This window comes from Lampris incognitus, chromosome 12, assembly GCF_029633865.1.
Source record: "Lampris incognitus isolate fLamInc1 chromosome 12, fLamInc1.hap2, whole genome shotgun sequence".
NCBI classification, from domain to species: Eukaryota; Metazoa; Chordata; class Actinopteri; order Lampriformes; family Lampridae; genus Lampris; species Lampris incognitus.
In genome coordinates, this window is record NC_079222.1 from 22865519 (window position 1) to 22890083 (window position 24565).

A 24565-nucleotide genomic window follows, 5' to 3' on the forward strand; every position below is an offset into this window, starting at 1 on the left:
GAGGATCACGCTATTCTCCCCAGTTCCCCCTCCCACTGAACAGGTGCCCCGACCGACCAGAGGAGGTGCTAGTGCAGCAATCAACGGCAACGGAATAGACCACTACACCACCTGGACGCCCAGCCTGATTTGTATATTATTAGTGGCATTGTTCAGGTAGTATGTAACTGAATCCCCTACTGATATTAGTCTTATCACAGATGGTGGTATACTTATTGCGTACTTGAACTATTAGCACTTGAGATGATATGCACTGTTGCCAATAATGTGTCTGTGATACTGAGTTGTGGTATTGTCCAGCAAATTTGTAATTTGAATCTTTTTGTTCTTCTCTCTATGGGTATTCTACCTATTGCACACTGACCTTACATAATTGAACCCAACATGGCATGTTCTGTTGACTACATGATAACTCCTTAGTGCTTTAAGATGCCTATAGACTGACAAAAGATTTTAGCTGCTAATTTCTGACTCTCATGAGTTTTGTCTTTTTGTTATTTTTTTTGGGGGGGGGGTAAAAGTGTCTCCTTAATGAGAAAATGTAAAACATAAAAATAAATTATTTTGATGGGCCCCAGCATCCCGCGACCTCAGTTGGGATAAGCGGCTTGGATAATGGATGGATGGATGGATAATATTTTGTGGGTAGTGTTATATGCTCAGAGTTCTATTTTAAAATGTTGCATTATATTATTTGTGTTCTTTTACGTGAAAATCCCATCAAAACAAATTCCTTATGTGTTTTACATGAAAGAGTACTTGGCAAACAACAAGACTTAATTTGGCGTGAGAGAGAGAGAGAGAGAAAGAGAGTGTGTGTGTGTGTGAATACAGTGAATCCGGAAAGTATTCACACCTCTTCACTTTCCGCACATTTTGTTATGTTACAGCCTTTTTCCAAAATGGATTAAATTCCTTTTTTTTCTCATCAATCAACATACAATACCCCATAATGACAAAGCGAAAAAGGTTTTGTAGAAATTTTTGCAAATGTATTAAAAATAAAAAACTGAAATATTGCATGTACATAAGTATTCACACCCTTTACTCAGTACTTGGTTGAGGCACCCTTGGCAGCGATTACAGCCTCAAGTCTTCTTTGGTACGAAGCTACAAGCTTGGCACACCTATATTTGGGGTATTTCTCCCATTCTTCTCTGCAGATCCTCTCGAGCTCTGTAAGGTCAGATGGGGAGTGTCGCTGCACAGCTATTTTCAGGTCTTTCCAGAGATGTTCAATGGGGTTCCAGTCTGGGCTCTGGCTGGGCCACTCAAGGACATTCACAGACTTGTCCCAAAGCCACTCCTTCGTTGTCTTGACTGCGTGCTTAGGGTCGTTGTCGTGTTGAAAGGTAAACCTTCGCCCCAGTCTGAGGTCCTGAGTGCTCTGGAGCAGTTTTACATCAAGGATCTCTCTGTACTTTGCTCCATTCATCTTTCCCTCAATCCTGACTAGTCACCCAGTTCCTGCCGCTGAAAAACATCCCCACAGCATGATGCTGCCACCACCATGCTTCACTGTAGGGATGGTATTAGCAAGGTGATGAGAGGTGCCTGGTTTCCTCCAGACGTGACGTTTGGCATTCAGGCTAAAGAGTTCAATCTTGGTTTCATCAGACCAGAGAATCTTGTTTCTCGTGGTCTGAGAATCCTTTAGGTGCTTTCTGGCAAACTCCAAGCGGGCTGTCATGTGCCTTTTACTGAGCAGAGGCTTCTGTCTGGCCACTCTACCATAAAGGCCTGATTGGTGGAGTGCTGCAGAGATGGTTGTCCTTCTGGAAGGTTCTCCCATCTCCACAGAGGAACGCTGGAGCTCTGTCAGAGTGACCATGGGGTTCTTGGTCACCTCCCTGACCAAGGCCCTTCTCCCCCGATTGCTCAGTTTGGCTGGGCGGCCAGCTCTAGGAAGAGTCCTGGTGGATCCAAACTTCTTCCATTTACGAATGATGGAGACCACTGTGCTCTTCGGGACCTTCAAAGCTGTACAATTTTTTATTGTACCCTTCCCCAGATCTGTGCCTCGATACAATCCTGTCTCGGAGGTCCACAGACAATTCCTTTGACTTCATGGCTTGGTTTCTGCTCTAACATCCACTGTCAACAGTGGGACCTTATATAGACAGGTATGTGCCTTTCCAAATCATGTCCAATCAATTGAATTTACTACGGGTGGACTCCAATCAAGATGTAGAAACATCTCAAGGATGATCAGTGGAAACAGGATGAACCTGAATTCAATTTTGAGTGTCATAGCAAAGGGTGTGAATACTTATGTACATGCAATATTTCAGTTTTTTATTTTTAATAAAATTGCAAAAATTTCTACCAAACCTTTTTTCACTTTGTCATTATGGGGTATTGTTTGTAGATTGATGAGAAAAAAAGGAATTTAATCCATTTTTTGAATAAGGCTGTAACATAACAAAATGTGGGGGAAGTGAAGGGGTGTGAATACTTTCCGGATGCACTGTATATACTACCTCCCCCCTAAAGTTTTGCACAATAGGTTCTTCCCTTTCTTGTTGCAGCAACAGATCAATGCTTTCAGAGGGCTAGGATGTAATCAGTGTCTTCTTCTTCTCCCTTGTGAGGGAGCACTCTGATAAAAGCGGCAAACCCCTGGCTCGGTCTTGAATGTCATACAATAAACGCCTTGATACCCAAGATTCTCAAATTGGCAGACCCATATTAGAAATTTTAGATCGGGATTCATTTATCATCTAGATGTGTAACAAAGAGAGATGAAACAATTATATGCCAGAGCGTCAAAGAAAAATTATAATTTGGTATGTGTCAGTGATTGTAAAGTAATTAGTAATGCCAAATTTGGTAACAATATTCAACAAGAATTCAAACAATTTTCGATATGAATATCAAAGTGGCTGTGTGATAGGCTAATTAATTTCACCTGGTAAAAGACTTAATTGATTGTGGTCATGATCATTTTTTTGTAATTTGCCCAATAACTCATTTGAGGGCATGCAGTGGAGTACTTGAGCAATATATTGAGCTAATATTGAGCTAATATCGGTAATCCCTGGCATACTTAATATAAAATATTTTTTCCTTACACTTCTATTCATATATTCATGCAGACAACAATTCAGAAACATTGAATGTGGAGACAATTAGTGCTACATCAATTTATTTGACCAACATGTTCCAAGGGTAAAAAACCCAAATATCTTTGCCAACATATGAATGGTTTTTTTTTGTACTATACCTTGCTGCAAATATGCAGCAAATATGTTAAACAATTATGTACATATAAGTAAAGCTTTTTCCACTGTTGATGAAGGTGGTGGTTGTGATATATTTTTAATGCCAACAAAAACAGACAATTAAGTAATAATAATATTTTGATAATTACATTTAAAAGCGATTCAAACCATTATAAACAATAGCCTGTTGTGTATATAATGTTCAAGCTTCACTGAAAATAATCTGGCGATAAAACATGGCGATAAAACCCTTCCAAATCAGCAACTTAATATGGAGCTATCAGCGATACCGAGAGCCATGGGACACAGGCGACACACAAGTGGTCCAGTGTGTTGGACCAATAAAATATGATGTGAGTAGAAAGGCAACGCACCAACGTTAGCCAACTAAACTCTCTTGTTACTACAGCACTGCCACCTTTATCCCCTCCACACCACCACCACTGTCCTCTTCACCTACACCCCTTTTTTTCACCTTTTTCAAAATGTGAGTAGGAGAAGACAGGCTTAAAATGAATGCTTGCATACTCTTTAAACAGGCCATTTCTTTCTTTTTTTGGGGGGGGGGTTTCCCTTTCTCTCACCAATTGTATCCGGCCAATTACCCCACTCTTCCGAGCCGTCACTGCTCCACCCCCTCTGCCAATCCGGGGAGGGCTGCAGACTACCACATGCCTCCTCCGATACATGTGGAGTCACCAACTGCTTCTTTTCACCTGACAGTGAGGAGTTTCACCAGGGAGGATCACTCTATTCCCCCCAGTTCCACCTCCCCCCTAAACAGATGCCCAACCGACCAGAGGAGGAGCTAGTGCAATGACCAGGACATATACATACCCACAGCCAACTTCTCACCTGCAGATATGGCCAATTGTGTCTGTGGGGACGCCCGACCAAGCCGGAGGCAACACGGAACCTGGGATAGAACCAGGATCCCCATGTTGGTAGACAATGAAACAGACTGCTACACTACCCGGACGCCCACAGGCCAAGTTTCTTATAGAACTTTCACACTTACCCACTTTGTTGCAGTTTGACTGCATCCACATGGATGTGGATCCATGTGGATCGTTCCTCTGAGCTTTCACATCATAAGTCGTCACTTGTGTTCCAGAATTCTGACCAGTGACTTGTTACTTTGTAATCAATTGAACTGTTACAACAAAGCAACAACCAGAAACAACACCTGCACTCAGCAACCGTCATTCATTAGATCAGTTTCATAAACATGGATGCATCATGGTGCCGATCCCAGGCCCGTTTCCAAAAGGCAAGGTCAAGAAGATTATTTCTCCTGATCACAATTTTCTATTAGTCATTAGTGCAAATGTTGATAGAGCACTCTGGGTAAAGGAACAATCCCCCATTTGGTGGGGTCTCATAGTGAACAATGACTTTAGCAAGAGGGACTGGCTGGAAAATGACATGATGCATCAGAGTAACTTTTAAATTTCTATGCAGCACATTGGGACCAAAGATTGGAAGGAAAAACACCAGATTTTGCAAGTGAGAAAATGAAGTTACATTCTTATAGTCTCCAGTCTGAGCTGATACTGTTGTAATTAACTGGTCCATTCGCTGGCCCAGTTATATGCGCTGTGGTGAACCTTTTGGCAATATTCTTGTAAATATATTTGCTTTTCAAACACCCTTCGGTGTTATTTTTTATATTTTCCTTACCACAAATAACAAGCGATATGCTTGTCTCCTCTTGGTCCAACACCTCTGCAGCTATACCTGCCATGCCTTTTTTACTGTAAGCTCATAATTTAAAGTATTCTTTTTATTTCTATTTTTTCTAAAGATACAACCATTCTACCAGACTCATCCACATTCTCCCAGACTCATCCAGATACCATGCCATCCAGATGCATTATCTAGCTTCCACACTTAGAAAAGCGGATGGAACCGGACAGATGCATGTGCCTTCAATAGTGTAAAAGCCCTTTTAGAGTCTTACCTTGGTGACAGCAGGATACCCAGCAGCCACCTCTCCAGAGCAGTAGGGCTTCTCCTCATGGGATACCTCCACACTGGAGGCCCACTGATCGAGGAAGCCACTGGGGGTGTAGAGGCCGCAGTCCCTCACACCTGTCTCTCGCTCGAAGTCCTCACACACCCCATCACCATCATAGTAGTAACACATGCTGGGCTCCTCTGCAGGGGGAAAGCCAGCACAGGTTGGGAGATTATACAGCAGTTGCCATTTGATCTATGTTGTTCAAAAGTACGTCTTACAGAGCAGAAAGAGCTTTACTATATTACGTCAAAAGTGGGCTGTGTGGGGAAAAGAAGGGCATATTTCTGGAATTACGACAGATGAGGTTGAGAAACGAGTGGAGGAAAAAGCAACGGAGGAGAATAGCAATAATACGAAAGAAAAGGGCAGGTGTGATTTAGCCACACATATACAAATTATAGAGGGTATATATTGTTTTCAAGGTACTCTTCTCTCCTCCTTTATCTCCTTCACCTCACTTCTGCTTTTCACAGCTTTTCTTTACTTCTCTATAAAATTAGAATTTCACCACATCTCCAGTGCTACCCTCTCTCTTAAACCCTCTCTTCCCCATTCATCTAATGCTGCACATCATCTCCGTTCTTTCCTCCATTTTGGACAACTCCATTTTCAAATCCTTCTCTTTCGTTGTTGGAAGGCATGGGTGGAGGATATGGAGTGGATGAAAAGGAAAGACAAGTATAACCCCCAAAATGACATCTAAGGGTACACAGAGTTAGTGACGGACTGAATGTATAAGAGGAAAAAAAAACAGAGGAAAAAGTGAAAGACAGGCAGAGGAGGATGGAGTCAGACGGAGAGGCAGAAAATGGAGGTTACAGTAGTATGGCTGTTCCAGGCATCCCACCCAGAGATGGTTTGGAAATGGAGGCTTTGGGAGCACAACGAGCTGGAGTCTGGGCTGGAAGAATCTGGAGGAGCAGAGGAGACTGGAGGAGGCTGCCTGGGCCTCACTGCTCTCAGCTATAGTAGTGTCAGCCTGTGGGGTTCCAGTTAGGGGGAAAGGCGGCATTTCGTGCCAAGTTGGCTGGGGCCTCCTCCTCGAAATTCCAGCACTCCCCAGCACGGCCCAAAACTCAAGTCAGTTCTGTACTCTGGCAATGTTGAAACAAGGGGCTGCTGAGGGGGCATACAAAATACGCTCCCGCCACTCACCCAGCGGGAACAGTGGGAATGAGAGAGGAAGGGAAAGAGATAGAGAAGGGTGAGTTCAGAAACAGCAGTTTTTGAGATTGGATACAAGAATGATGGGTAGAGAGAGGGAGCAAAAGACGAAAGGAAAAAAATACGAGGAAGGCCGATACTATTTATATCAGAAAGACAGAGATAGAGGGAGAGGGAGTGACTAGAAAGGTGACTGGGTGCATGAGGGAAAAGAGGATAAACTACTGAGCACAGGGGAGCAAGAACCAGAAAGACAGCATAAGAGATGGACCTTGTTACAGATGGAGAAAGAGAGAGACAAAGCATAGCTAAGACTAAGTTATAGAGACTGAAAGAAAAGAAGGCACCCAAGACGATGAGAAAATTAGGGGTGTTAAGGATGACAGAAGATCACAGCATCATGTACAAGATAGTGCCCAAAGTTACAATGAACATATCTTCAAATGCATCCAAAATTGAGAACTATTTACCCAAAACTGACACTTTGGGTTGGAGGTGAAGTTTGGTGAATCTGTTTCTACACGACCTTCGCCTATCTTCACCTGTGCTTGTGGCTTATGGTGGCTTGAGGATCTATCCAGATGTAACCATTGGGATTGCAAGCCATGTGGGGTCATGTGAAAAGAACTTGTCTCGTGTCATTAAATTGGGATATAAATAATTTAGCTTGATTGTGTGAATGGCCATCAAAGCTCATCCAAACTGTAGCACTCTGGCCCCATGCTATACTCGGTGTCATTTCTCCATCCAGTTCTCTTCTCTCACTTCATCTAACTCACTGACAAGCAGACACTAACTCACTCATATGGACAGATGGACAGAAGGTCCTGTCATTATAGTGTCCAGTTTCTGTGCAAAAAACTACAACTATGTCAGGCAGTATTGGACAGACACACACACACACAAACACTTGCATACACTGAGATCCCTAAACATCGCAGCATTGCAGTTGGTGGAAAAACATAACAGTCAGTGCAGTCATCCAGCAATCTGACAGGGATTAAGTGGCCACTTCACACAAGCTCACACACATGCATTCATGCATGTACAAGTGTGCGCACGCACGCAAACACACACACACACACACACACACACACATAAATGCTTGTAACATCAGTTATAGCATTTTTGTATGGTGTAAAAACAAGTGAGAGAGACAGACAGACAGATAAAGAGAGAAAGTGCGTATGTGTGTGGGGGGGGTGTTGAAGGGGGAGGGTTAGATAGACAGGGAACTAAAGAGGAAACTCCATCTTCAAACCATATTCATAAAACAAATGTCAAAGGGGATGCCAGGCTCTCAACTGCATAAAATTCGTAGATGTACTTTTTTTCAATATAATGATTTCCAGACTTTTAAGCAGGAGGAGTGATTATTATATCAAATGACACTGAGAACCATTAAACATTTTGGACTAAAGACTGTCAAATCATTAAAGTTTTGCTGTTGGTGCTGACAGGGTTGGCCAGTGCAGCTCATCGCAAGAGACTAAATTCTATTTTTATCATATCAAGGTCAGTGTCAGTCAGTGCAGAGGGTCAGACTACCCTTGTACCTGCTCAGACTTACCAATACAGTTGAAGAAGGGCTCCTTCTTGCACTGGCTGGAGCAGCCGTCACCATTCATGGAATTCATGTCATCACACTCTTCACCTTTGGAGCTAAGATAGAGTGAAGTATTACTGAGAGTCACAGACACCAATACATAATAACAGTAACGTAACATAAGAATTCAAAATTAAAGAATTTATGAGGAAAAAAGGAGCACAGATTCCGCTGAAAATATTTTTGGCGGACTTAATGGACTGTTCTTTGGCATTTATGGACATGCTTTATTGTGCATATTCATTCATCCATTATCCAAACTGCTTATCCTCACTCAGGGTCGCGGGGATGCTGGAGCCTATCCCAGCAGTCATTGGGCGGCAGGCGGGGAGACACCCTGGACAGGCCGCCAGACCAACACAGGGCCAACACACACACACACACACACACACACACACACACACACACACACACACACACACACACACACACCTAGGGAAATTTAGTACAGCCGATTCACCTGACCTACATGTCTTTGGACTGTGGGAGGAAACTGGAGCCCCCGGAGGAAACCCACGCAGACATGGGGGGAACATGCAAACTCCACACAGAGGACGACCCGGGACGACCCCAAGTTTGGACTACCCCGGGACTCAAACCTAGGATCTTCTTGCTATGAGGCGAACGCACTAAACACTGCGCCACCATGCCGCACTGTGCATTTATTTGTGCATATACCATTAGTGTTTGTCAGTGTGAGAAGATGAAATGTCTTGGCGTATGTGTGCATGTGCATGTGTGTGTTTACATGTATGTACTTACCTCTGTATTCGCCCATCTCCACAGTAGGCTGCCCCTAATTCATGTATCAGCGGTGGAGATGGCTCACTCTCGCTCCTACTGGAGATGATCTGAACCTGGTAGGTATACACAACATGGGGCACCACATCCCTAGACACGACAGAATGAGAGAACAGAAAGAGCCACAACGAATCATCAGACATTGCTGTGAATCGTGGTACTTGGAGGTGATGTTGAATATTAAGATTCGCCATGGAGTTTTTCCGCATTATGGCTTGAATTTCTCACTATCTTACTTTGACTCAGTTAGCGTTTACTTTTTATCTTACCTACAACATACTTAATGTAGTGCTGCACGATTTGGTGAAAAAGCCAAATTGCGATTATTGTGGACAATATTGCGATTTGCGATATAATAAACAAACGTATACATATACAAATAATACAGATTTGTTGCGTTGCCGCGACATTTAGCGACTTTCATTTCGCATGTTTTACACAATACCGCTTTCCGCTCAATGTCGCTGAGCTTGTATCCAAAATGTCGCCATATAACAGAGGTCGCGTTTTGTTTTTGTTTTTTAACCACCAGTTCATCAGCGTTAACCTGCTCGTTATCTTCGGTATCCATTTTGTTCCTTCTTCCTGGTCTGCACACAGCACACCGGATAGTCACGTGACCGTAGACTGCGCGCGCTTCACCGCCTAAACAGAGACTGATTGGTCAGCTCTTAATTATGGGCGTAGATATGCAGACAGCACACAAACAGATGTTCACACGCGCACATTTCATTATTAATTGAATCGCAGCCTTTTACGGTGATGTAATTGCACAGGCTGACATTGCGTTTGAGATTGAGATTAGATTAATCGTGCAGCACTACTTAAATGCGTACTCGAATGTTTGTGTGTGTATGAGTGTGCTCCTCATCCAACAGAGGAGCAGGGGGAAAAAAAAGCAAAAACTTCTCTGAGTCAGCGTTTGATTGACTTTATGCTGAGCAACGTATTGCAGCGTATTTGGGGGACAGCCCGGGAACCGCCACAGCCGGGACGCGAACCCGTCTCTTCCACTCAAGCGACAACGTTAACCAGTCGACTAAACAGTCTGACCTGTTATCAAGGACCAACGTGTCTACTTATCCATGCACGTTACAGTATGATCTCAAAACACATTGTTTTGAAGTGTTATCAGTGACAGGACCACACCAGACAAACAAGCTGAATAAATCTGGAAAGAAATAAACGGTCCTCAATAGAGGGCAATGCTGGTGAGGGGAAAAAAAATGGTTCCACCTAAAATTAATTCAAATTAGTAAATAGCTACACAGACAAAGCACTCTATCTGTATATTAATACCAAAATGCCTGCTTCACTGCAGTTTGTTCCTCTGCACCACAGAGAAGAGTTATGTACTAAGAGAAAAAAAAATACTATTGATGATATTTAACACATTAGGTAGTAGAGACAGTTTACAGACATCTGCAATACACGTGCCAGGATGATCACGCCTCTCTTTGGAAGTGGCCAAGAATCCAAATACTGAAAGATGTAGCTGTACGCAGAAATGGCAAATAATCTTTGTGATGATCGTATAAGATCTGGGATGGTGTGAAATAGCATCAATGGAAGATGCCACTGTATATGAAAGTGACAAATGACCCATTCATTATCTTTATCAAAAGAAATAAAATATCTTGCTAAACCAGTCCCCAAGAACCCACCTGCTTCCTAAGTGTGCCTTGCGTTAAACCTTCATAGTGTAAAGTCAGCACAACATAAGAAAGGAAACCTTTGCCCCTATCATAGCCTGATATTTTGTTTTCACTAAATATTAAAGGTCCCACCAGAGGTAACACGGGGATTCGAACGCTATGTTACCCGCACGCCCAACCTGCTTTTTTTTCCTAAGGGACATGTACAGTAACCCCCTGTACAGTAACATGTGGAGGTTCATGCTTTTTCTCCCATATAACCCCTGCATCTGGGCAGGCGTCCTAGCACTTGTAGAACTTGCTATTCACAATGGCCGAACACATTAGTGCCACAGACGCCCCACCCAGAACATTAGAACAGTGTTCCCAGTGAAGCATAGCCGAGTTGGATGAAACACTAAGGGTTTGATCCATCAACCTCAGCTTTGGGATGCTAATATACTATTATGTCTGCTGCGCCAGCCAAGTGTCCTATAACTGTTAAGTCCCTGTGATACACTACGTTTTCAAGATTTAGATGCCAAACCATGACTAAATGGTTGGGCTGTGCATAATTTTCTGCTAATTCATGTACACGTTAATTTGCTGTTTAAACGTTTTGCTTGTTTAAACTTCTTAATTCATGCGTAATTTACTCTAATTCATAAACAGGCTTTTATCACCATTCTCAAACTAGATAACGCTAATACACTTAGATGTTTCCATATGTACAGTTTACCAGCGCTCAGGAGCTCTTGTAAGATGCCCAAATCACCGAAACGAATTTGGCTCACAAAAACGTTCATACCACCACCCCCCATCACCACCACCTTTGCATAAACATCTGTGTATCTGTTTGCAAAGAAAAGTGTTCGTATTGTGGTTGATGATTGATGCTGAATGATAACAATTTTTACTTAAGTTCAGCACAACTTCCACAAGGTAAAATCTAGTATGATATTGTGGATTGAAAACAAAATGGCAGTTGAAAGAATCACACGGCTTGAACTCTTCAAAAGTCATTATATTCTCAGCTTTGCCACAGCAAACAATTTTAATTCCGGCAAGGCTAACCCAGCAAAACATGATGAATTAATGAGTGGAAAGCAGGCATGTCTGTTACCTTTGTCATACAATGTATGAGAAGGTAGGAACGCTAGCATTAGGGAAATGAACTGCATAAGTAGGGTAGACAAGTCTCAGACAGCAAAATGAAACTGGGCCAGATCTGGGCCGGATGTATTACAGCAACTGGCGCGGATCCGCAAAAGGGATCCGCCCCAGTGCCTTTTTGCCCCGTTGTCTTTTTTACTTTAGGGGGCCACACTCTGGCCAGAGGCAGAGGGCGGTCTATGGGTGGATGGGACTCCTATGCGGATCTGCCGGCCCAATGTCAGTTGCTATGAGGGGTGACAGGCAACATTTGGAATGAAGGGGGCACCCAGGTGGCGTGGAGGTCTATTCCGTTGTCAACCAACACGGGGATCACTGGTTCGAATCCCCGTGTTACCTCCAGTTTGGTCAGGTGTCCCTACTGACACAATTGGCCGTGTCTGCGGGTGGGAAGCCGGATGTGGGTATGTCTCTTGGTCGCTGCACTAGCGCCTCCTCTGGTCAGTCGGGTGCCTGTTTGGGGGGGGGGGGGTAATAGCATGATCCTCCCACGCGCTATGTCCCCCTGGCGAAACTCCTCACTGTCAGGTGAAAAGAAGTGGCTGGCGACTCCACATGTATCGGAGGAGGCATGTGGTAGTCTGCAGCCCTCCCCAGATCGGCAGAGGGGGTGGAGCAGCCACCGGGACGGCTCAGAAGGGTGGGGTAATTGGCCACGTACAATTGGGGAGAAAAAAAACAGGTTAAAGAAGACCAATAGGTTACTCAAATTTGCTTTTATATGAACCATCAAGTAAACTTATCTTCAGATTTACCTCCGCAATGATGTAAGTGCCGTGGAAAGTGTGCAAAAACTAAGAATATTTGCACATGTGGAAGTCCATACATATAGTCTATTTGTATGTCCAACATCCAAAGCAATACACACACACACACACACACACACACACACACCACTTTTGTTATCCACCACAGAATTCCTCCGGTGACTGTGGTCTTCTGATCTAACGGGGATGTATGCGCGAAAACATAGAGCCGAACCCAAACACATAAACCATAACAGCTGCAAAATTACCTGCGGTGTTAGCGGGCTGCAGCGAAGGGAGGAACAAATACATCGCTCCTACAAAGGAGCTCACCAAAGGTCAGAACCCCAACCCTACCCCGCTTGGTTTACCTCAGCCTTATTTCTCCCACCCACACAAGGCAGTCAAACTGAGACAGAATTTGCATGAATAGTGCACGTGAAGACACAACATTTCACGAGTGCTAAGAAGAACGAGGACGCTAGTCTCTTTTGGGCGCTGAGCAGGCAATGGTCATGGCACGCCTTCAGCACATCAACTACGCACACCTGGACTCAAATATCTTACATATCTGTGTACATGTGTAGGGTGCCTGCAGTGCCTGTTAGACTGCTTGGGGGGGGGGGGGGGTGCATATTTTGTATGCACGTGCTTGTGTGCGTTTATGTGCGTACATGCCCTCATAATGTCCACAGTTTATGTCTATGGACACACAGAAAGGGAAAAACCTGAACGGTGCTCAGCAATGTCTGTAAAATGTGTCAGAAGATTTACAGCTAGAAATACCATTTTTAGCCTCGGTAGTTCAATGTTTGATGTCTCCCCCCCCCCCCCCCGCACCCCCACCCCACTCCCCCTCCTCTCTTTTTCTTCCCAAAGTTCTTGGGAAGTTCAGTATTCATACTCCTTGACTGATGGAAGTACACCGGGTTCAACTTGGCAGCGCTGCCTCGGTTATTAAAAGCAATGCACCTAAAAACCAGGTAACAATGAAGCTCTCCAGTGCTAAATCAGAGTGTCTGAGACGGGAGAGGTGTGTTGGATTTTTATTATCAACACAGGATGTTTGACCCAACGCACAGCTCTGTTTTACCCCGTGTCCTGTTCTACAGTTTTGGCAGAGGTTAGTGCGACTCCAGGACATGCTCAAATATCCCCCCTTTAATTGAATTAGCTTAGCCCCTGGAAAAGGCAAGCTGAGGGAGACTCGATCTTGAAGGAGAGCAAACAGAGCAGAGAGAGAGAGAGCGGGAGAGAGAGAGAGAGAGAGAGCGAGAGAAAGAGAGAACTGGAGACACAGAGATTGGTTTTGCAACGAGGAAGCATATTAATTTCCTTTAGTGACAATGGGTAGAGGGAGATTCGGGGAGACGTGCACGTACACACACACATGCACACACACACACACGCACACAGAACACACATGTCACAGGTCAGGGAGATTTGGGAAGACACACACAGACACATACACACACACATACACACATACATACACACACAGGTAGATAAACACACATGTCAAAGGTCAGGGAGATTTGGGAACACACACACCCACACAGGTACATAAACACACGTCAGGTCAGGGAGATTTAGGAAGACACACACACACACACGCACGCACACACACACACACACACACACACACACACACACACACACACACACACAGGTAGATAAACACACGTTTCGCAGGTCAGGGAGACGGGAGCTGTGGGATGAGAGATGTGACCCGCGGAAGACGAGGAAAGTAGCTGGAACAAAGCGAGAGGGAAACTGAAGGGGAGGGAGTGAAGAGCAACACAAAAAGAAATATGAGAGAGATGGAAAAAGATGATAAAAGACAAAGAAGAGGAATTGCCCAAATAGTGTTTGGAGAGGTTGTAAAAAGCTATGGCTGCTTGGGACAATGAGTACTTAATGATCCTTCCTGGACTCCCTTGAGAAGTGGTGGGTGGGTGGTGGGGGGGGGGGTATACAATAAATACTTTTATAAAGATATATAAATATCAAATCAATTGCCATTCGCTCTGAAGCAGCTTGCAAACATGTGTGGTCCTCGAAGCTGGTGTACACACTCTCCTTGAGTAGTCTCTCACTCCTCTCCTTGTGTCTCCCTTCGTGAGAGAGATGTGTATGTGGTTAACAGTCTGCTGTGATTGACATCTGGGCCCCTGGAAGCCCCTTAAAGTGCCCCCTCGACTTGGAGTTCAGATTTGGTCACAAAGAGAGTCTGGTTCGTCTACAGGTTGATTCAGATAGTGGGGCTTTTGTGAGCTCTCTGAGCCCCATTTTGACATTGAATTAGAGTCAAAGTCAAAAGCTCGGTGGACTTTGAAGATCAAAGGCAATGGCTAATAAAAGACAAAATTTGAAAATCTTCCCAGATGTTTCCACATTGATCTTCTATAACGAGCAGAGGTCACTATAGCCTTTTAAAGAATAGCTCATTTGGCAAATGTTAATTAACCGGCCACTTATTTAGCCTTCCAATTTCATAGCTCATAATTCATCACTAACAGCACGGTGAGGACAGGGTATTGTGCACTGAATGAAGGTAGGAAAGATATAGTTTAACGTATCTTTATGAATATTGATCTTTTTTTTTCTTTTTTCATTTTACTTGTTAAGAATCTTAAAGCCCCTGAAGACTCACTTTCTTGATCGGCTTCTTACTTGGAGCTAAAAGGTCTTGCTCATACTGACTCTAAAGGGAAGAGTGACTTCCCTTTGCAGAATCCTCCCGAATGAAAGATTTCTGCACAACATGTTTTCTCTGTTCTCATCTCGCTGGTTTGAGTTTGGGGTGACCGTGTTGGACATAGTCGATATCAGGTTAACTCCACGTTCATCTAATGCTGCATTTGAGACAACACGGAATTAGTAATAAACAACATTCAACTTGTGGGGGGGGGGGGACAACAACGTGAACATTTGAACAACTGAAATACAGGTCAGAAACTTGGGTATCATCAGCAAAGGTTTATCCAACCTGAGCACTGGTGACATCACAGCAATAAAAAGTGGGGGAAAAAGACTGCCAATGTTTGCTAAATAAATTCCCAGACATACTATATCCTCCTCCTAGAAAGTAACTGTTTTGCCTGTAGGTATCTCTCATGAATACATATGCTGCTTATACCCAAAGGGTTTTTGCCCTAGTGGTGGTGAATAATGAAATCTTATCCCAGGTAAATCCATTTCTTTATACCAAGACATTCTGCTCAAGGTGTTATCTCACAACATTCTCAAATTGAGGACCAATATACCTTTCAAAGTTAATTTTGATAGTACCAACTAATTGCCTAGAAGATATGTGTGTGTGTGTGTGTGTGTGTGTGTGTGTGTGTGTGTGTGTGTGTGTGTGTGTGTGCATCTATGTGTATTTGTGTGTTTGTGCATGGATGTAAGCACCCTATATGTAGTAGGCCATATACTTGCACTTCTGCTCTGTGGCTGCTTGTTCTTGGCTAGCTGAGGAGTGCCAGATAGGACCAAGCAATGCTGATGGTTTAATTGAGCCTTAAGAAAACAAACAACAACAAAAAGTGAAGTACGCCAATATTGGGGTGACCAGTGGTATGCATTTCAGGTTTCAATGCTAGTGCATTTACAGCCAGTTCTTGTGAATGAGCATGCTTGACTTGTAGACATTAGTGCCTTGTTGAAGTGTTTTCATACAAGGAAGATTTCTGGCAGATATGTGCATCAATGGGTAGATTTTTTTTAACAGTTGATATACAAATTTTCTTCATATGGATGATACTGAGAAGCAGTCTGAGGTGTAGTGATGCTGACATGTCACAAAGTGAAGAGCTATTCAAAGTTACAATGAAGATTTATCATTTAGAGTTGTATTGTATATTTTTTGTTGAAGCAAATCAGAAGGTATTTCGTAATATGCATAGTGATGTCTGGTAGAAAGAACGGCCTAATCAAACAAACAAACAAAAAAGCAAAAAAATAGATATAGATAAGAAATTATTACATTAGATGGATTTGATATGATAGAATAGACTAATAGTGCATGCCTTTATGCCCTACAAATTCATAGGATGAGAGGATATCAGTAGGTGCATGGCCCTTTGTTTCACTGTATGTCTGTGGATGGTGAAAACACAGAGCTGGCATGGGGGGGGGGATCCAATTTGGTTCTAAACAAAGAAGCTTCTATGCTATTCCTACCTGTAGGGTACCCAAACTTTGGTTAAATCACGAGGGAACTGTTCATTCTTACTTCAAAACGTGTGCATTTTTGTTTTTCTTTACAGTAAAATGGGTCAAAGCAATTATAATAACACCTAAATCACCTCTCTACCCTTTGACAAGAAACTTAATTCCCTTCTTGAACATTCCACATTATTGTAGAGCCTAACCTCTAAAATCTCAGTTTTTGGACTTGTACCAATTTATCCCTGGGAAATTGGTCTGTCCCATTCTTGGAATGAGGAGTACCGGAGAAGTTTAGGTGAGTTTCCCAGACACCCAGATGTCCCAGGACCCACAACTGCTCTATTCACTCCCTATATCTGCCACTCATGAATATGGTTCATATTATAAGCTTTACGCAAGGCTCAGTGCTAATGCCTGACTTCTTATAAAGGCAGAGAGAGAGAGAGGGAGTAAGAAAGAGAGAAGAAAGAAAGAAAGAAAGAAAGAAAGAAAGAAAGAAAGAAAGAAAGAAAGAAAGAAAGAAAGAAAGAAAGAAAGAAAGAAAGAAAGAAAGAAAGAAAGAAAGAAAGAAAGAAAGAAAGCATAAGTGTGTGTATATGGCAAGGAGAAATTCAAGACAGTCTTTCCATGTAGCCATGAAAATGTATTTATAGAAAACGTTGTTGTTCCTAAAGTAAAGGAAAAATAACCAAATAAGGAGAAAATAAAACTAGAGCCCTGTCTTAACCCCCTTTTATTAATCTGGATATTGTTAGATTTGATTTATTCCAATGACAATGAGAACAATTACAATCTCAGTTCAATTTCAAAATACATACAAATTGGCAAGAAAAATAATTTTTCTTCACTCTAGGGATTGCTAATTTGAATGCTGACTCTAGAGTGGAAAAAAGTAAAAATGTAAGTTTTTATCTGAAAAATTCAAATCCATACAAAACTCGAGCAAAAAGTGTTCCAAAACCACTTGTGCACTCAAAGGCTGTCTAGAACAATTACTGCTGAAGCGCAAAGCTATTTCTCACAATCACAATTAGCAGTGAAGTGCACAACACAAATCCATCTGTGACGTCAATTAGAAAACCAAGAAAAAAAGCAAAAAAACAAAAGAAAACTAGACCTGCTGGCAAGTATTAAATGGGTCCAAGCCCCCCACGCAACTCACACCTGGCGGTCTGAAGCCCACGCAAGTCGGACCTGCAGGCCCACGGGCCTGATTAAAGCTGTGAGTCAAGATCAGCACGTGGGGGGGGGGGTTCAATGGTGTTGAGGAATGAGGCTAAGCAGCTGCAGTATGAGTGTTATATGTTTGTATTGGTACAAGGATGGGGTGAAAGTGCAGCAAAGTGTCACACAGTGTATGTATAGTACAAGTTTCATTAATAAGGCCAATAGGTTTTGTGAATTGTCAGGTATTTGAGGGTGAAGCTGTCATTGAATTTTTTTTGGGGGGGGGGGGTTGCGGCAGTTTTATGCAGATTGGATTTACAAAGAGTAAGTTATGCATATTTTGCAATTTTGTGAAAAAGCGCCACCTAGTTCCCGATTGGTGCCAAATTTAGCACAGGGCCTGGGACATGGGATACTACTGGCTGGGTTTCGTGTCAATAGGTCTGATCGTTGCCGAGATATTTTACTGCAAGTTTTTCCTTTAAAAGTTTCGAATTTTTCGGATTATTAAAATAATTTTAATACATTTCGTTCAAGCGAGTCCATCGATGCTTGGTGCAGTTCCATGCAGATTGGATTTACAGCTTAGGAGGAATTCGACAAAGTATGTTTCAATTATTTCGCAATTAAAAAGAAGAAAAAAAAAGGCGGAAATGGACATGCCTGTATCTAGAGAGTCATCTCAATTCATGGACCGCGGACATGCAAAGTTTTTGAATGTGCGATTTATAATGTGGGAGTTACTGGCCAAAATGTTCTTCCCTTGATTATAGCGCTACCTGCCGGTGGAAAGTGTAATTTTTGGTGTCTGACGTGCGAACCATTCTACACCTCCCCTGAAAATGTCACTTGCACAACTTTTACGGTGTGTGCTGCAATGCCACATTTACTGATGGAATAATAATAATGATAATAATGATAATAATAATAATAATAATAATGACTAGACCTGCAGGTAAGTATTAAAGGGGTCCAAGCCCCCTGCGCAAGTTGCACCCTGCAGCCCAGAGTCAACACAAGCTGGATCTGCAGGCCCATGGGCCTGATGCAAGCTGCGATCTGACAGCAGCACAGACAGTCTTAAAGAGGGAGGTACAAGGATCAGGTGAAAGTGCAGCGAAGGTTCACAGAGGATATGTATAGTACAAATTTCACTAATAAGGCCAAGAGGTTTGTTGAACTGTCACGTGTTTGAAGGTGAAGCTGTCATTGCATTTTTTTTTTTTTGGAATTGTTCTAATCTAGCAAAAATGTATTTATGGCAAATTAAGTATTGGAAATGTTTAGATACCTAAAACAAATATTTAATGGCCAGATAGGCAAGATAACATTGTTTTTTACTGAACAAAGTGATTTGGTCTAAAAATTAATTATTAATTTATGGAAATAATGTTAAGTAGTTATGCTGTACTCATGTGTTTTAGATTTTGTGATAAAAGGTAAATTGGATAAGTGGAATCCAAAAAAACAAAGAAATGGTTGGGAAATATGTTAGTAGTTAGGGCCGGCATGGCTCAGGTATTAGAACGGGTCATCTAGTAATTGGAAGGTCACTGGTTCGATCCCCGGCTCCTCCAGAGAGCGTGTCGAAGTGTCCTTGAGCAAGACACTGAACCCCTAACTGCTCCTGATGAGCAGATTGGTGCCTTGCATGGCAGCCTCCACAATCAGTGGATGAATGTGTGTGTGAATGGGTGAATGTCAGGCACACATTTTAAAATGCTTTGAGTGGTCAGTAGACTAGAAAAGTGCTGTATAAATGCAGTCCATTTACCATTTAGTTGATGTAATTTCCATCACTTCTAGCCTGGGCTTGCACGATACATAAATTGCAAGGTTTAACTTTAGACAACACAGTGGTGTCATTAAAAAAAAAACTTGGCTGGCCAAGCACATGTAGCGTCAAGTCAAATAACATCTTTAGAAAACCTTATTATTCAAGATTTTAATCTATTCAAAAAAATGATATTGACCTCATGGTCTAGATGTACACAAACTAAAACATATTGAAGGCTGACATCATTTGTATTACAGAAACGTGGTTGCAAAACAATGCACCACATAATAATATTGCTATTGGACCTCTAATAATAATAATAATAATAATGATAATTGGAGTGATTACAATAGAGTTCCCAGCTAGTACGGGGAGCCACTCTGCTTTGCAACGAGTGGCCCCCAGCCCCCTTGGCTTGGAACCCTAAAAATATGAGTGATTACAATAGGGTTCCTAAGCGCTGGATGCTGCTCCCACTACCACCATAATAATAATAATAATAATAATAATAATAATAATGCCTTAAAAAAAACAACTCAAACGAGCCAACCTTTGGAAACTTTTTTTTTTTTTGTATTTCTGAGGAGATAAATGGTCAAAATTCTTAACCGGCATTGGACTTCACAGGAGTAGAGCCACGATTTTAGGCCATGGGGGATAGATGGGAGCTCTAAAGGGGTAGAGGTGTGCAGATCAGGCCAATGGGAAGAGGGTGAGGGGAAATTGTGGTAATGTTGGGGGAGCTGCCCTTTCCTTCCTTGGCTGGGAGGTCCCATCACGTCAGGGGCTGAGATGGGCTTTGAAGCTGACAGCTCTGAGGGCCAGGTCAGAGAGAGGATTAGCCCATGGACTGGGGTGTCCCAGAAGGCCGGGGTCAAGCTAAACCAATCCCCCTACCATCTCCCTTCATACCTCCTCTACCCCCCAGTGTCCTCCTCCATCCTCTTCACCTCTTGGCCCACTCTGAGCCCAGGCATGATTTACCCCCAGCTGGTCCAACCTTCCACCCCTGCTTCTCCTCTTCATTTTACCCTCCTCACTCCCTTCCATAATTTACCCTGTAGGCATGACCTCCCGGTCTCTGGTGATCCAAAACAAACCACCAGCCATGGATGAAGCAAAAGGAGCTAAAAGGTGTACCATCCCCCCAGCCCAATTCCCCCAGCTCAGGTGAAGGCCAGTGGCCTGAAAGTGAAAGGTCAGTCAAGCCCCCTCCCATCAAGGCTGCCTTCCCTTTATCCAGCCCCCATCCGTGGAAACATGCTCGAAGAACCGGTGAACCACAACAATCTGGTGAACTTAACGTGTGGTCGATCAAAAAACACTTTAGCTGCTAGACACAAAAGATAAATGAGAACGCTTTACATTGGCTTTGCAACTTGCCAAAACATCTCGTTGACCTGGGTGATCTACTCTTTACTTCCACCATCTCAGACTATTTTTGGTGCAAGACAATAAGTATGTTTAGGTGTTTAGGCAGGATCAGTCATCCTGCTCTAATGCTCTAACCTACATATGTGTCTGAGTCTGTTCTATTTGTTTAACTCTCCCTCTATTTTTAAAGTGTGTCTCTTCAAACTCATACTTATTGATAGATTTTAGAAAATTCAAGATTCGGGTATCTTTGACCTAACTACTTCCTTGCAGCCAAGCTCCTCTGACACATCCAGTAGAGAAAAGAGTAACAAGGTCTCCATATGGTCCAGCCCCTCAATTTAAAGATGTCTTATTTGATCCTCCATACCAGCTTTCTGCTGTGAGTTGACCTGACCCTTTCACTGTGGGAATGGGGTCAAACTGCTCTCACATCACAAAAGACTGCACCAATACCACCGACCACTACCATTGGCATGCCATAGATAGTGCACGACAGCCATTGAATTACTTGCACCAGTAATCATTGAAGTGCACCAAAGGCCTGAGGACAAATATAACCTCATTACAGATATCTATACGCAGACAGTCATTCAACCAGTGATTTAAAAGTATGTTCTTTGCTGTGAGGCCGCTATATAGCAGATGTATATTCTCGCTTTATCTTGCATAACAGGTATGCTCACCCTTTTGCCACTTATCAAGCACTTTCCTTCTCATGTGAACCATGCTGACAGCATGATAGTCAAATGGCATAACACGCGGCAGCGCCATGGAGAGTGTAACCTTTATCTAGTCAGCACATTCCACGAAAGCAAAGCACTAAACTCTCACCACTGTGTGCAGATAATGCCTTCAACAAGCCATCTGTTTGCCCTTGCTTCATGGAACATGGGAAAAAACAAATGTGGTAGGCAACGAATGACCTATGACTTAGGAAACAAATGTTAGGCTGCAGATCTGAAACTGCAGCAGCAATGGTCGCTCACTAATACTCTTGGGGGTCTTCAAAAAGGATATCAGGACATGCCAGTGCATATTTTTGTGGATGTTTTTGACAAAGACATTTTAACACCTCTCCTATGCCATCTTCACAATTCTCTAATTACACCAAAAATGTACCAGAACACACACAATAATACACCCTGCAACTCGTTCGCCCAAAACAGGAAATAGTTTAAATATTTTGTTTTAATCAACACAAGTCAAAGGTATATTTCTCCTAAGTATCAGGACTGTACAGGTTCAGAAACAGACAGTGAGAGAGGTAACAGGTAAGTTGAGCTCCTCTCCAGAAATGAATTATATGGTGCTCAAAACTGTGATGCCTGACTGGGATGGACACAGAGTCTGGCAGATCACAACAGCTGGACACTATAGGCCAGAACAACATGCTTCTCTGTAGGTGCATGTAAGTGTCTCTGCACAGCAGCACAGAGGAGGGGTTTCTGGGGTATTGTAGTCTGCAAAAGGCTCGCAGTGTCACAGACTTGCACCCCTCTAAAATCGCAACAGCACAATGGCCATGTCTGCTGGGCTACACAAATAACGATTGCTGATTGGTCAAGAAAGGATAGCCGCTAATATGACATCACATGTAACAGAGACAGATGTTGACACAATGTATACACAGTCACAACACAGGATGAATGAAATAACAACACAAAACAACAAAACAGAACGTGGATACACACTGAGGGTATGTGTGCTATGTTTTCTTGTTTTATGTAGTTACTCTGTTTCCATTTCTAGTTTTCTGTGTGTCTGCTACTGTCTTATCTGGTTTTCATAAACACTGTCTTCTAGGGCATTTGTGAGCAATAAGTTCCAAGTATGTAAGAAAACAGCTATGCACATGTCAGTGTCAATGTATCACACATGCTGGCAAATGTGACAACATTTGTAAGTATACTGTAAATCTATCTTAACATGTAAAATGGTACGCTCCAGTTTCAAACCTGTTTACGGCTGCAATATTCAGCATATTTCATGCTGAAACACCATGCAATCAGAAATTGACGATTGAAGTGGAAATACTAGATATTTTTTTAAAAATCTAGCGGGCAATCACTCACCTGTCTGTATATTGACGAGCCGCATCACTTAATATCAGACCGTGTGGTGCATGGGTAAAGGGTGGCTGGCGCACCAGGCGGTAGCGTAGTGGCTGGCAGTGCCTACAAAGTGGGCAGTCAGGCTTCGATGCCAAGAGGGTGGCATCAATCTCAAGGTGCTGTTCCATGGTGAAGAACTGCACCCCATATACCTCTTCATCCGCATCCAGCTTCAAGGTTAGTGGGGTGTCACAGAAGACATTACTGGGGCCCAATGATATGTTGTTCCCGCTGACAGTCAGCAGCAAGATGTTGTGAATAGCTGGCAGGGCTGTTTCCTCGGGGCTGAAGAAGGTGACCCACACAGTGAGGGAGTCTGGCACCAGTGGGTAGGGGAACTCGAGCTGAAGCATGCAGCCCTGGAGGGGGCACTCTGAGAGGCCCACAGCACCCTGCTCGATCCCTGCATTGGGGCTCCAGGTGCGCACACTTGGCTCGCAAGCCTGTTCCACGTCTGGTGGGCCTGTGGGGTCAAACAGAGGACAGAGGCACAGTGTCAGACACAACATGTAAACAATCAACACGCTTCAATGAATTCACAGACAAAACAACACGACATCAAACACAAACTAGACACAACAAATGCCATCACAGACGATGCCTCCTAAAACATAGTTAATACTTGTTTGAACTGCATGAATATGTGTTAAGGGCTGATACGGAATATTTTAAGCTACTGGTTCATAAATCGTTGTAAAATGAAAGAATATGGAATCCAGTTCTTCCAAACAGACATCTCGAAAGGGGAATTAAGATAGCAATTGTCACTTATAAGGCTAAGAGCATTTTTATGACTGACTGATGTTTTAGAATGGACACCAATGATCTCTTTACAGTTCATGAGACATCAAGACAGATGTGAAACTGAGACTTCATTGTCAGTCCAGCTGCAGAGGAAAGGCAGAGCTGAGGTGTGTACCCTCTGAGAGGGGCCCTGTGCAGGGCTCTCACTTCAGCACGGTCATTATAACCTCAAACAGTTACACTCCATCCATATTTGGAGTCCACGCACAGCTAACTCGCATTATCCCAAGTGACGTACACTAACATTCATCAAGTACTTTTAGAAGCCAGCAAGCAGCAGACACTATGTTCTCCCTCGATTTCCTTTTGTGCATTTCCAAGCTGGCAACCAACAAAGCCATTTGCTAACCTCATTTCTGGGCACCACACAAAATTCCAGTGTTTAATCAAGTGAGGACTGAATATGGTTTCCAAGCCACATTATCTCAACACATTTATTATTGTAAGTGTGTGTGTGGCCAAAGTAGAGGTAAGTCAAAGAAAAAAATGAGAGAGAGGGAGGAAGAAAGAAAGAGAGAGAGAGCGAGAGAGAGAGAAGGAACTGAGATACTCCAAGAGTTTACTTTTCTCTCCTCCCTCCTCATGTAGTCCTGGCTTTCTTGGTAAGTTTTTTCATTGAGTTTGCAAGGAAAGGAGCTGTAGCCACTGAAAATATTTTGTAATGTCAGCTGTTATGATGGGCCGTACTCCTGCTCTGGCTCTGCTGCTCATGGCTAATGTGGTTGGAGATTTAAGAGGAGACAGAATAAGGATGTCATCCACTGTGTAACCCAAGACAATGTAAACTATACATT

At 43.0% G+C, this 24565-nt stretch overlaps 1 protein-coding gene across 1 annotated transcript in view; it reads right to left on the reverse strand.

The window, feature by feature from the left end:
* pappaa (pregnancy-associated plasma protein A, pappalysin 1a) overlaps positions 1–24565 on the reverse strand; it is a 148918-nt gene that overhangs the window by 85321 nt on the left and 39032 nt on the right. The window contains exons 7-10 of the mRNA XM_056290944.1: positions 22929–23430; positions 8774–8902; positions 7976–8067; positions 5182–5378 (exon numbers count right to left, since the gene is read on the reverse strand). Coding sequence (XP_056146919.1) covers positions 5182–5378; positions 7976–8067; positions 8774–8902; positions 22929–23430 — 920 coding nt within the window. The remainder of the gene's footprint in view (positions 1–5181; positions 5379–7975; positions 8068–8773; positions 8903–22928; positions 23431–24565) is intronic.